Source organism: Guillardia theta (assembly GCF_000315625.1).
Source record: "Guillardia theta CCMP2712 unplaced genomic scaffold GUITHscaffold_4, whole genome shotgun sequence".
Taxonomy (NCBI): Eukaryota; class Cryptophyceae; order Pyrenomonadales; family Geminigeraceae; genus Guillardia; species Guillardia theta.
Genome location: NW_005434670.1, coordinates 1,073,729 through 1,085,952, shown reverse-complemented (window position 1 = coordinate 1,085,952; position 12,224 = coordinate 1,073,729). Strand labels below are relative to the sequence as shown.

The 12,224-nt window shown below is 53.6% G+C and overlaps 4 protein-coding genes across 4 annotated transcripts in view; 2 read left to right on the top strand and 2 right to left on the bottom strand.

Moving 5' to 3' along the window:
* GUITHDRAFT_132610 (hypothetical protein) overlaps positions 1-1,049 on the top strand; it is a gene marked incomplete at both ends in the record, with an annotated part of 4,763 nt that extends 3,714 nt beyond the window's left edge. Inside the window, 4 exons of the mRNA XM_005841143.1 lie at positions 322-357; positions 529-601; positions 834-864; positions 962-1,049. Of these exons, the coding sequence (XP_005841200.1) occupies positions 322-357; positions 529-601; positions 834-864; positions 962-1,049 (228 nt within the window). The remainder of the gene's footprint in view (positions 1-321; positions 358-528; positions 602-833; positions 865-961) is intronic.
* A 1,583-nt stretch (positions 1,050-2,632) lies between these two features.
* Positions 2,633-3,762, bottom strand: GUITHDRAFT_100467 (hypothetical protein; the record flags this gene model as incomplete). The annotated part of the gene is made up of 3 exons (XM_005841142.1): positions 2,633-2,656; positions 2,709-2,792; positions 2,983-3,762. 3 exons carry the CDS (start codon positions 3,760-3,762, stop codon positions 2,633-2,635), a joined length of 888 nt encoding a protein of 295 aa, XP_005841199.1.
* Positions 3,763-4,061: 299 nt separating this feature from the next.
* On the top strand, positions 4,062-5,290 carry GUITHDRAFT_160844 (hypothetical protein; the record flags this gene model as incomplete). The annotated part of the gene is made up of 5 exons (XM_005841141.1): positions 4,062-4,262; positions 4,316-4,659; positions 4,711-4,800; positions 4,865-4,968; positions 5,029-5,290. Exons 1-5 carry the CDS (start codon positions 4,139-4,141, stop codon positions 5,288-5,290), a joined length of 924 nt encoding a protein of 307 aa, XP_005841198.1. The 5' UTR covers positions 4,062-4,138.
* Positions 5,291-6,046: 756 nt separating this feature from the next.
* GUITHDRAFT_150190 (hypothetical protein) lies at positions 6,047-7,776 on the bottom strand. Its single transcript, XM_005841140.1, has 5 exons — positions 6,676-7,776; positions 6,551-6,615; positions 6,436-6,499; positions 6,288-6,389; positions 6,047-6,173 (listed from the first exon to the last, which is right to left on the bottom strand). The coding sequence occupies exons 1-5, from the start codon at positions 7,252-7,254 to the stop codon at positions 6,093-6,095; spliced, it is 891 nt and encodes a 296-aa protein (XP_005841197.1). The 5' UTR covers positions 7,255-7,776; the 3' UTR covers positions 6,047-6,092.
* Positions 7,777-12,224: the final 4,448 nt, after the last annotated feature.

Below are 12,224 nucleotides of genomic sequence, written 5' to 3'. Positions count from 1 at the left end.
GGGCTGGGCGACAGGCAAGAGGCGATGAGCTCCCTTCTTTGCCGCTGACAGCTCGGCCTCGAAGCTCGACGTCGCTGCCTTGTCGCGCTCATCCTTTTCGGCAAGCGACGCCTCGAAGCTGTTTAGCGACGTCTTCAAATGCTCCAGCAGCTCAGTCACCTTCAGGTCGTTATTGGGCGCGCGTGTCCGTGGTGGAGGAGGAGGAGGAGGAGGAGAATGGTGTGGAGGGGGTGATAGGATGATGATGAGGAGGGTGGGAAGGGCTTTATAGTAGACTTTTCTATTTGTAAATTGGTTTGATTCTTGACTTGTGCTCTCTAGCAAGTGTCCTTCACCGACGCTCAGATTCTTCAAGTTGTAAGTGTTTCTTCGTTTGATCTCCTCTCCTCTCCTCTCCTCTCCTCTCCTCTCCTCTCCTCTCCTCTCCCTTCTCTTCTCCTTCCTTTCTTCTCCATCTCAGCCGAGTATCAACTCCATCATCTGCTGACTTTTCCTTGCTCCTTCCCCTGTTCTCCTCCCTTCCTACAGGTTGCCAACGCTCACCTCTCGCTCTCGCTTCCTCTCCGCCAGGATCTCATCACCTTTGAAAACTTCATTGAGGGTAAAACTCTCTCCGCTTCCTATCCTCCTCCATTCCTCGTTCCTCGTTCCTGCTTCTGCTTCTGCTCCTGTTTTTGCTCATCCTCGCACCATCGCCTGTGCCGACTCTTTATTCTCCTCTCCTCCCATGATATTCTTCCCCCTCTTTCCACTGTCACCCTTTCCCGCTCCTTGTCCGCTACTTTCCTCTTCCTCCTGGGTCTCCCCTCCGACACCCTGACTTTCACTGCAAGGAGAGGACGAGTTGTCTCTGGTCAAGGGAAGGTGATAGCTTTGTCCATCCTCCAGTTGTCTTGTTCTCCCTCCTCCCTCCCTCCCTCCTCCTCTGCTGTCTGTCTCCTCCTCCTCATTGCTGCGGCAGGCTCGCGCTCTTCGTTCATCGTTACGCTCGTCACATACAGATCCTCCCGTCCGTCTTCGCGGGTTCCGAGGAGCTGGACCGCTCATGACGCCTCCTACTCGTTTAATGAATCCATGTCCTCATCCTTCTCCTCCCTCATCCACCACCACCATCCTCCCTCCCTCTCTCCTCCCTCCTCCCTCCTCCTTTACAAGCTTCTGTCCCTCTGCTCTCCGTCAGTCTCCTCCGTCTCAACTCTTCTCCTGCTGTCAACCGTCTTCCCGCAGCAGGGCAGCAGGGGTGGGCAGAGCAGCAAGGAAGCACTTCCTGGTCAAGTCCATCCTCCTAGTCAGCTCCAAGAAGCTTTTCACTGCTTCCTCCGTCCACACAGTCTCTCCCGTCCTGAACCTCTCGCTCTGGCTCGCCTGCTCCTTCTCTTGCTCCTCCTCCGACAACCTGTACTTGCATGAGCGACCGGCACAGCAAGGAGGATCAACTCACCTCTCCTCTTCCCACTCGTCTCCTCGTCTCCTCCTCGTTCGCGTTCCCCTGCTGCTTGCAATCCGTTGAGGCTTCTTCCTTCCTTTTGCTTCCTGCTCCGGTCTCTTCCTCTTCCCCGCCTCCGCCTTTCTCGTCTCTTCTCCTCCTTTCCTTCTGCTCTCCACTTTCTTTGTCCTCGCGACCTCCACCGCCTCCTCTTGCCTCCTCCTTCTGCTTCCTGCTCCTTGATGCGTGCTGGCGTGCACCCGTCGTTTGTTCGCTTCTTCCCTTCTCCTCCTGCTCCCCTCCTCCTCCGCTTCCTCCTCAGCCAGCGCTTCTTCCAGCTCTGCCTCCAGCTCCCTGCTCATCCTCTCCTCCTCGGGCAAGTTCACAGCCTCCAGGGGCACTGGGAGCGGAAGATGAGCCTGCTGGTCTTGATGGGAGAAGGTAGGGAGCGAGAGATCGGAGGCAGGAGGAGGAGGAGGAGGAGGAGCAAGGGGAGGTGCGGGGGCAGAAGAGATACCCCCCCCCTGGTTCTCCTCCTCCCTGTAAGCTTCCATTCGCTGCTTCACCGTCCTCAAAAGCTCTTCCCATCGCGATGAATCTTGTTGATCGGGTAGAGACAAGTCGAGCAGGTCAAGATTCCTTTCTTCAGGCTCCTCTGCCTCCTTCCTCTTTGTCCCTTTCCTCCTTGGAGCCTCAACCTCTGACCTCTTGAGAGTGTCCTATCTCGATCAGTCAGAAACGTGGTGGTGGTGGTGGTGGTGGTGGTGGTGGTGGTGGTGGTGGTGGTGATGATGATGATGATGATGATGATGATGATGATGAGGAGGAGGAGGAGGAGAGAAGAAACGTGAACAGGAGAGAAGAACATGAACAGGAGAGAAGAAACGGAATAGATGATGGATGGGGTTGAGAACAGTTGACCTGCAGATAGTCTGCTATCTTCGACTCAAGATAGAAGGGAACGAGTTCGCCTTCCTCCTTCAGCTGGAGGTAAAAGTCATCACCTCGCCCTCACAAGATTTTGGATCAACCTGGTTCTTGGCTTCACAGTACTTGTTTACTGCCTCCTCCCTGCCATTGCAAGCTGTTGTCAGCCTCGTCAAATGTGACAGCGGTGACGTCAGCATGGGGGAGGGCAGCATGGCAACAAGAGAGATGGTGATGGCACGATCAACATCAGAACGCAATCTTACAGCCTCGAGGTCTCTAGATCGCGTCCTGCGTGAAGATCTGGAAAGAGATCAGACAGGTCGAGCAGGAAGTTGAAAGATGATGACATAACCCTCAAGAACTTGCTCGGCCATTTTGAATCCTTTCGAGATTGTTTCAGCGTTGTTCTGCTCTCTCTCAGGAACTTGGTCTTGTTCTGCCTCCTGTTTCATCATTGCAATCAATACCCGAGAAGACAAGATTAACGGCACAAGGAGAAAGCAGGAAGGAGGGCAAAACCACGGAGAAGGAGGGGGAGGGAGGAAGGGAGGGAGGGAGGAAGAGGAGGCTTGCTCGCGCTTGTACTCAAGTCGTATTCCTAACGCATGCAACAAGTTGCCGTCTACCTGATTCACCCATCTCCTGTAGTTGCTCGCGTTCATGGCGGCAGGCACTGCAGCAAAGCGCATCGCCCCAGCCATGTACAGCATGCGAAATGCAGAGCAGAAATCGCTCATGTCTGCATCCTCCCCGCGCAAGATAACCGACGACCAGTCGCCAGTATGGCAGCTCTTGACTTGTAGCGCAGCTGATCTCCTCTCTTGAAGCTGATGGGCTAGTTGACAGAGGTCGAGAACATGCCGCCAGGAAGCAGGGGTGAGGAGGATGGGCTCTTTCTTGACTGCAGTCTGCGAATAAAACACGCAGTGCAGCAGGAAAAGAGCCTTGACTCGAGTTTGAAGGCATATCAACGCTCTTTCTTCCAATGATTCTTTGCTGCTAGTGATGTTCAATCTCGCCATCACCACATCGCTCTCCAGGAAAGGAAGAGCAGCAGCAAACACATGCTTCACATCCACAACGTTCGGCCATGAGTTGGCCAAGTCCCTGCTGTCCCTGTCCTGCCTCGATCTGCTTCCTTCCCGTCGCATGTCCTTCAACACGCTCATCAGCTCCGATCTCCGCAGACACAACTTGAAGGCTTCATGTTGAAATCCTCTCCGTCCATCCACGTTGTCCAACAACAACTGCTGTACCTGGGCCAAGAGCTGGAACGGAACGAACTTGGGACATTCATACAGACTCTGAGTACCCGACTGCCCGAGTGACATGTCGTGTTGGCATCGGGAGGACCGCGGCAGGGCGTCGTTGCTCCTCCACTCAAAGGTCCCTCCTCCCGAGTCCATCAGTCCATCGCATCTTCTAGGCTCGTCCACAACTGCATGCTTTCATGCGACCCAACCACTCTCGTGCTCTCAACCTCCTCTGCCTTCCTCTGCCTTCCTCTGCCTCCTCTGCCTTCCGCTCCCTCCTCTGCATGCATCTTCTACCTTCCCTCGTCTCTCCCCTGCTCTCCCCTAGCCTCTTGTCCCTCCCCTCCCCTCCCTCCCTCTCGTCTGAGGATCGCTCCAAGATTCTCCATGGCCGGGACAGCAGCTTTAATAGCAGGACAGGGAATTAACTGACGCCGCTGCCCCTGGGCGCCATGGTGCCTGTCAGGTACCTCCAGGAATGGCGCGACTGCATGGGAGAAGAGGAGGAGAGCATGGCTGGTAGCAAGGCATGAGCTCAGCATGGGAAGACGCGGACATGGAGGGCGCGCTCAAGATCCCTCCTCGCAACTTGGGGGTCCGCTCATTCCCTGGTGGCATAAAGATTATGACCAACACAAAGCTCCTGCTCGAAGGTGAAGTCGCTGCCTCGCTCTCGATGCCGCATGCAGGACTGACAGGCTGACAGACACAGGAGGAGACGTCTGGAAAGGAGCCATTGCGCTGGGGCGATTCATGCTTGCAGAGTTCTCCGAGGTACTCGCGGAGAGCAGAGTGCTGGAGCTAGCGGCGGGCACAGGATACTTGGGGTTGACGCTGTCCGTCAAAGGGGCGGCGAGAGTGGTCATGAGCGACAAGGAGTGCATGATATCTCTGCTGCACGGCAACATCCTGTTGAACTCGGACTCCCTCGAGCTTGACGCGCGGCCGATCGAGGCGATTACCCTGGACTGGAACCATGGCGAGGAGGCGATCGCGCTCATGAAGGATGAGTCGTTCGACTTCATCATCATGTCAGATGTCTTCTATGAGGTGACATTCCGATATTACCATTCTCCTCTTACCTTCTCACACTTGCGGCAGGAGGAGATTGTTGAGCCGCTGATCCGAACCCTCCGTACCCTCTGCTGCTTGCACGCCAGGAGGAGGAAACCCTTGAAGAACATGAGTGAGGTGCTTGTCTAGTGGAAGCAACGAGGAGGATGAAGTCAGTGACATCCTCTCCCCATCGTTATAGGAGGAGCTCCCCCAGATCTACATCTCCGCTTCTCATCGCTCGGAAAGGATCGAGGGACTGTTCATGCAGGGCATCAAGCCCTGGTTCAGTTGCGAGGAGATCAGGTGGGATCAGCTTTCCCCCCTCAGCTGTGGGAGATATGAGATCTGATCCATCATCAACAGATCGAAGAATCACAAGCTCAATGAGGTCTTCAGGAAAGAGATGATCGTCATCTTCAAGCTAGCCCCCGCTAGGATGACCTTCGACGAGTTCGCTGCTGGACTGGGTTTATCGAGCATGAGATCCAACCAGGGGAGGGAGCGGAAGAACGTATCTGACTGCCGTAAGGATAACCGTGATCCGCTTGATACACTGCAGGAGAAGAGGATCGTGACAGGAAGTTGCCACTTTGCAGTTGGTTATGACCTAGAGCTGCTGGATTGACATGAGTCCAGATGCTTCTCTCTTTGAATATCTATTGAAACACTTCTACATAATCGGCGGGCAATGATACCATGGTCGGATCAAAACAACTTCCCTGTCCCCATGTCTTTGGCTGAAACCCTGGGGGGCCGTAGACGTAAACTACTCCACAATTCGCGCTGTACTGTAAAAAGAGAAAAAAGAAGAAATCGTCAACAGCAATTCTCCTTCAATTTAACAAGACAACACAGTGTTGTTTCAAAGCTAGACTGTAATCCATAGCGACAGAGGTTTTGAGCCATGGAAGCGCACGAATCAACACATTGCCAAATTTGCGCAGGGGCACAAAAAATGCATTTGAGGAGAAACAGGACAAATATTCTCACAGCCACAAGCAGTACATTCACTTACAGCATTGACGCTGGTCTGCCCGTCTGATGCATAGAACCCTTCCGGCGCCTCCGTTGCTGTCTCGTTCAGCATGGTAAGCAACGACGCCAGCATGGCTCTTGGTGCCGCGCAGCTTTGCTGAGGCGGATCTGATTTTGAAGGCACCGCCCAGGCGGTCGGGCCCGGGCCAGCTGCCCAGGCCCGGCCAATCCTCCGATAGCGACGGTCATGATGATTCCCAGTAGGCTTTTGGGGAGTTAAGAGGCATACACGATCTCCCTACAAGACATGTCAATTGAAGAGTCTTACTACGTAATTTAACAAATCTTCTGCTGAGCCTTTTGCGCCGTTTGTCACCTGGGCCTACCGGCACTGATACCAACCGTAAAGAAAGAATAGTCTATTAACAATCTCTACTTCTCAACACTGCTTCTCACTGTACAACTGTGTTGCGAAACTGTACGTAAGACTTATGCAGCCCCGACTTGAGGCTGTACATGTCGTGCAAGATCACCTTGACAGCCGCGCGTCAGAGGAGCAGACGGGCGAGAAAAAGACAAGGAAGAAACAAGTAGCCACGACGATCAGCGAGCCAGACGGCAGGAGCAGGACAGGGGAGACAGCTTACCTGCATCTCACAGATATGACGATGGAGACCTTCGGTTGTCTCCCACTCGCTCAGAGGAACCAGCATGCAGCTGTTCATGATCGAGCTCTTGATGTACCCCACCTGCTCAACCTCAGATCGTAGGACAGCTCAGGCGACAATGTCCTACCTCCACACAAACGCACACATCGCGATACCCGACCGTCTCATGCTTGTTGTATGCGGGATCATACCTGCGGTGAAGATGAGGAGGAGAGGAGAGGAGGTGCGTGTCGTCAGCTCACCTGTTCTTGATGCATGTGATGCTCATGAACTTCTTGCTCAGCTCCACTCCCTCCCCCTCGGACTCCTGCGGTCACGAGACTCTCAGACGACTGTCGGTCGGCCCCCAAGACCAGCACAAGCTCACCTCAGCCCCATCAGGCTGCACTTTCCCCCTGTGCGGGAACCGCTTCTCGTACCCGAACGCAACCTCCGACGTCCTCATCAGATGCTCCACCCACCGCGTCAGCTCCGTCAGGTCCTTCACCACAATGCTGCACCGCACGAGGTCCGTGAGCTTGGAGCAGTCTCGCTCGTAGGACCGCACGACTTTCTGCAGAGCGCGCGAGCATGTCTTGATGTTTCCCTGCTTCACCACTCCGTGCGCGTTCCACCGAGCCACGAAGTCCTGGAAAGGACCGCTCAGCTGCTGCGCTTCTTTGTACAAGAGCTCGATGTCGTTAGATCTTTGCCCCATCTTGAGACGTTTGGAGATGCGGGGTTTGTACAGACCCATCAGGATCATCGCCTTCCGACCCAGGCCTCGTCGTTCTGTCTGCCGCGCAACGAGTAGGAGGGAGTTGACTTGTCTGGTGAGCTGATACAAACGTTGTAGCATGTCGGCTTCGTTGCGTCTCATCCTGTTCCACGCCTCGCTGAACGCATTTGATTTTTCCTCCAGCTCCTCGTAGATCGCACGAAGCTTCAAGTAATACATCACAGGCATGGAAATGGTAAAGACAAGTAACATGGTGCCGAACACGTAGAACAAGTAAATGGCCCACTGAGCGTTCTGCGCGAAGGTAGTGAAGTACAAGCAGTATGCTCCCTGGAGGAAACACAGCACAACATAGAAGTACTGCTGTCTGACATGGGCAAAGAAAAGCCCTACCCAGATAAAGGCCGAAGTAGAAAGACTCCAATACCCATGACAAACAGAGCCGATGCCATTGCCTTGGAATTCACATTGTATGAAGTCCAACATGGCGCAGACGACGTACATGAAGGAAACCAGCCAAGCCGTTGAGATCAGAATACGCCCTCCATTCAACGGCGTATTCCTGCGTGCCGCCATGATCCCAACAATGTATCCAATTGCCCAGAAGATGGAGATGGCTGGATCAGCCAACACTGACCATCGTAACACTTTGGGCTCGACAGGAACGTTGTTATCTGCTTGATATAGCCAACGCCGTGTTCCAGTCAAGCCTTGTATCTCGTATGATGCAAAGATCAGGTAAATCATGCTAACACCTGAGATGATGATCTGAGTAGGGGACTGGAGTAAACCAGTCTCAATGGCGTTGGAAGTCATCATGGCGAGCCACTGGTTGGCTTCGATGTCTCGATATCGCTCAAGCCGAGACTTGAGGCTTTGAAAGCGCATCTCTGACCTCGCCAGGGTCACCGACTGCTTCAGCGCATCCATCGACTGCTTTATGAGCTGTACACTGTTGGAGTCTGGTAGCTCATACTCCACGCAGCTGTGCAGGCGTACGAAATCGTGCAGGTCCAAGTCAATCGCGCTGCGCAGCTGCTGTAGCGAGCTGATCCCCATGAGCGCGAGGATCTGCCTCAGGTCCTCCAGCAGACCCACAGACCTCAGCCACTCAATCATCTCCGAGGACCTCGGACGATGCATGGTGAAGTCACTTTGAATCTTGAGGCTTTTCTTGTCCCAGACAACCTTTACCGTCTCCATCAGAAAGGTCGCAGCATGCCAGGCAAACGATGAGTCTGACCCTTTGAGCACCAAGAACGAGGTCCTCAGATCCATCATCGGGAGGGTGAAGGCGTACTCTGACTGGCAAGACTCTCGTTCTTGAGGAGGCAGCAGGATTACAATCGCATCCTTGACTGAGATGTCAGCGATGACCTGGAAGTGCTTGTCGTTGTATATGCCCATCTTCTGGATGATTACCTTGGCTCGTTCGATGGTCTTCGTGGATGGCGTTTGGCTCAAGGCGTTGATCATAGAGAAGGGAAAGTCGTCCGACCCAGCAGATCTGTCATCGACGAAGATGGGAGCGATCGCACGAATCCACCCAATGTTGTTGTACAGGAAGTAGATGGCTAGGATGATGTGTAAAAGGATCTCGCTCGACTCATCTTTTCCTTCCTCGGGGCGGATCGAAAGCAGTTTGTTCAAGGTACCTGTGCCCGTGTCATCAAGACTAACGAAAGGTGCGAAGAGGAGGCTGTTGGTGGAGCACAAGCAGTTGTCCAAGTAATGCGCCTTGCTGACAGCCGGGAGACATTCGAAGTCCAGGTACGTCTTCTCATTCGAAAACCTGTCGAACTCAAAATCTTCACACGTCTGTGTGGGCTTGTGCAGGAGGAAGGAGAAGGGCAACTGGCTGGAGAGCATGTGGAAGTTCTTGTGTATCTCCTTCTGCCTCTGGACGCCCTGCCATTGAGTATCTCCCTGATCTGAGCCTGCCGACGGGGAGGCATTCTGGCTGACATGACTGTACAGCTCAGAGTGCGACCTGAACAAGAGAAAATAATCTGTGAAGAGACCGAAGTCCGAGCCAAACACAGTATGCTCCTCCATGGCAAGGATGAAAGCTTTAGGGGCTCCAATGTAACGGGCGAATCAAGAAATGAAGTATCATGGCGGGGTATGGTCAGGTATTGTATATCTCTCTCATAAGAGGCTTTGAGGATTAATGTGGAGATGTATCTCAATCTGTTTGTGGTCAGATGTTAGCATGGATGGACGTCAGAGGCAGGCGATGATATCAAGCACGAGCAGTTGCAAGCATAGGGGACTCGGTACAAGGATGTGCGTGTGTAGAGCAGTGGGAAGGCAAACCACATATGCTCGCCATAGGGTACGAGGTGTTCGAGGAGTCGGTTGTATGCCAGCAGGTGTACTCCCGGGTGGGTGGCTGTCTGGCTATGAATGGGGGTGGCGAACAGGACAATTATTATATATAGTTTTCATAGCAGAAAGGTGGGGTAGTATCATGGACATTAGGGGGTGGAAAATTCGGAGTGATACGACCCGGGTCCAAGAGTAGTTTACGGCCCTCCGAACCACCGTGGGCCCGGGCCGGGGGGGGGGCCGGGCTGATTAGTCTTTTGCATTTTGAGACTCGAAAGGTTTCAACTTAGTTACCGACTCGGCCGGGCCTCACGGTGCCACGGTGATGGGCCACCGTGCCAGGATCGGACTGATGAAGTTCGGCCGGACTCGGAACGGTCCGCCGCAGGGCCACGCGGCCACTCAGCGGCACCGGCACCCGGCCCGCCGTCACCGTGACTGCACCCGGCGTTCGGCCCGCCGGGTGACGCAGTCGCCCGCCGCCCGGCCGGCCCGGCCCCGGTCACCTTGCCCCGGCTGCCACTCACTGAGTGGCCTGAGCCTGAGCCTGGCCACCCAGTGGACTGACTCGGAGCCGCTGAGCCGATCATCGGAAGCCTGGGGGGGCACCGGGCCGGCTGAGAGTCACTGCGGCATCCCGGGCGGCGGCGTGGCCGCCCGGTCCGATCGAGTCCGCCGATCGGATGATCGGCCCGATCGCCGTCGGACCCCCTGGGCCGGCCGCGCGGGCGGCCGGAGTCGGAGCCCCGGCGCCGGGCCGGCGGCTATGTTTTAGGAGGCCCATTATTGTATTGTTGTGACGGTGTGCTGACAATTGTAAAGTTCGTATGAAAATTGAAGATGATTTCGGGGTCCTCCACGAAACCACCTGAATTGTTTCCCTCCTGACAATTAACTTTGGGCCACCGGTATCAAAACAGCAAAATTACACCATCCACCCGTTGACTCCTTGATGGGAAAAGGTGCTTTTTGGAGCCTCAGATCTTGAATAAATCATTTTTTAATTGTAAATAATTTTAAAATAATCCTCCTATCACGGCGCGATGCATGCCTTTATAACCCACCCCATCCTGTGTTGTTTTGGTGGCATCGGCCTCTGGCTCTCGAGCCCGTACCACCACCAATATTAGTACCCCACCCCTGTCCAACACCCTTGACCTGCGGTCACGTCCCACCTTGGTGTTCGATTCCTTCAATATGACTCCTACTACTGGCGGCCTGAGTCGAGCCACAAACTGCGCATGAAATTTCGATGTGGTGGGGTGGGGTGTAACGGCGGGTGGGGGTGGTGGCGGAGGTTTATAGGGTACCCCAGATACAAGATATCCCTGTAGGTTGGAAGAGACAATCCAATTTGTACCGACGTGAGACTTGGGTAGGTGGTATGCAGAAGGGGTGGGTACCTTGACATGGGTGATCTCTTGATGACTCCTTCCACAAAATCCATAGGCGTACCAAAGGGATGAAAAAGTTGGGAAAAGGGTGGGTAGAAGTGGGATTTAAAAGGGGTCCATTTAGCAACAAGATGACTACACAGTGTCGACTAGGGGGTAGGGTAAGGTCGCAAGTCTTGGAGGGGTGGATTGTCAACATGTAATCTAGTGGGGTAGTGTGTTTTAAGGGGTACTTAGTTCATTGGGGTAGTAGTGCGTTATTTCGATGGGTGGGGTGGGGTTAAACTCAGTGGTAAAGTAAACCGAATGAGGCTTCCCGCAGGAGACAGAGAAGAGGTAGGGTAGTCCACCCTACCCCTTTTACTATCGAAACAACGTGTGATGGTTGATTTTTCAAGAGTACCCTACCGTAATAATTTCTGTAAAATATCATAGATAAGCACCGGTACATCGTTTCGTGCATCACCACCCACCTAGGTACAAAAAAAGATGATTGTACCCTACCCCCATACAGCGGTCAGTTCATCACCAGCTATGCTCCGCATGATGGAGCGGCCGGAACAACATCATGACGGAGCCTTTCTCGCCCCTCCTCTCTGACCATAGTGGCTTCATATCATCGTCTGTGTTTCCTATTCCTCATTTCCTTGGCTCTATCTAACCAGTTCTGTGTATCCGGGTAGCTATATTCGTGCTGTGCAAACCCCACCCTGTACCCCTGAGCGATCCAAGTTCAACAAGATCCATTTGGAGAGAAGATTTAGTTCTGTGGATCATAAAACGGTCGATATCAAGACAGACTTAACTTACTGCCCCATCTCTATCTCAAATTGCGAATCCTTGTGGCCATCCGTAGGTCAAACGACCTCAGAGGCAGTGGCAATGTTTTCAGCAAGAAACTGCATGTGTACCCCTTCTCATACAAACTCAGATTTGGTGCTTTTTCTGGATACGGCTTGATGCAGAAATCTGATTTCCATGTCGGTCGGGACTGGCAGTAACAATGTGCAAGGCAATCAGCAGTGCGCAAGAGTCCATCACGTAACCTTAGGCTACTTCTTCGAACCCCTCCACTCTTCACGGTGAAAGAATTCACGATACCTGACCATACCCCGCCATGATACTTCATTTCTTGATTCGCCCGTTACATCGGAGCCCCTAAAGCTTTCATCCTTGCCATGGAGGAGCATACTGTGTTTGGCTCGGACTTCGGTCTCTTCACAGATTATTTTCTCTTGTTCAGGTCGCACTCTGAGCTGTACAGTCATGTCAGCCAGAATGCCTCCCCGTCGGCAGGCTCAGATCAGGGAGATACTCAATGGCAGGGCGTCCAGAGGCAGAAGGAGATACACAAGAACTTCCACATGCTCTCCAGCCAGTTGCCCTTCTCCTTCCTCCTGCACAAGCCCACACAGACGTGTGAAGATTTTGAGTTCGACAGGTTTTCGAATGAGAAGACGTACCTGGACTTCGAAT

Bases quoted from the DNA above. Each gene is read 5' to 3' on its own strand.
- GUITHDRAFT_150190 (XM_005841140.1), bottom strand. From the start codon at position 7,254: ATGCCTGTGATGTATTACTTGAAGCTTCGTGCGATCTACGAGGAGCTG. The intron at 6,500-6,550 runs GTGAGCTGACGA...TCTTCACCGCAG, and splicing joins ATCACATGCATCAAGAACAG to GTATGATCCCGCATACAACA. The intron at 6,174-6,287 runs GTAAGCTGTCTC...GCGGCTGTCAAG, and splicing joins GTCATATCTGTGAGATGCAG to GTGATCTTGCACGACATGTA.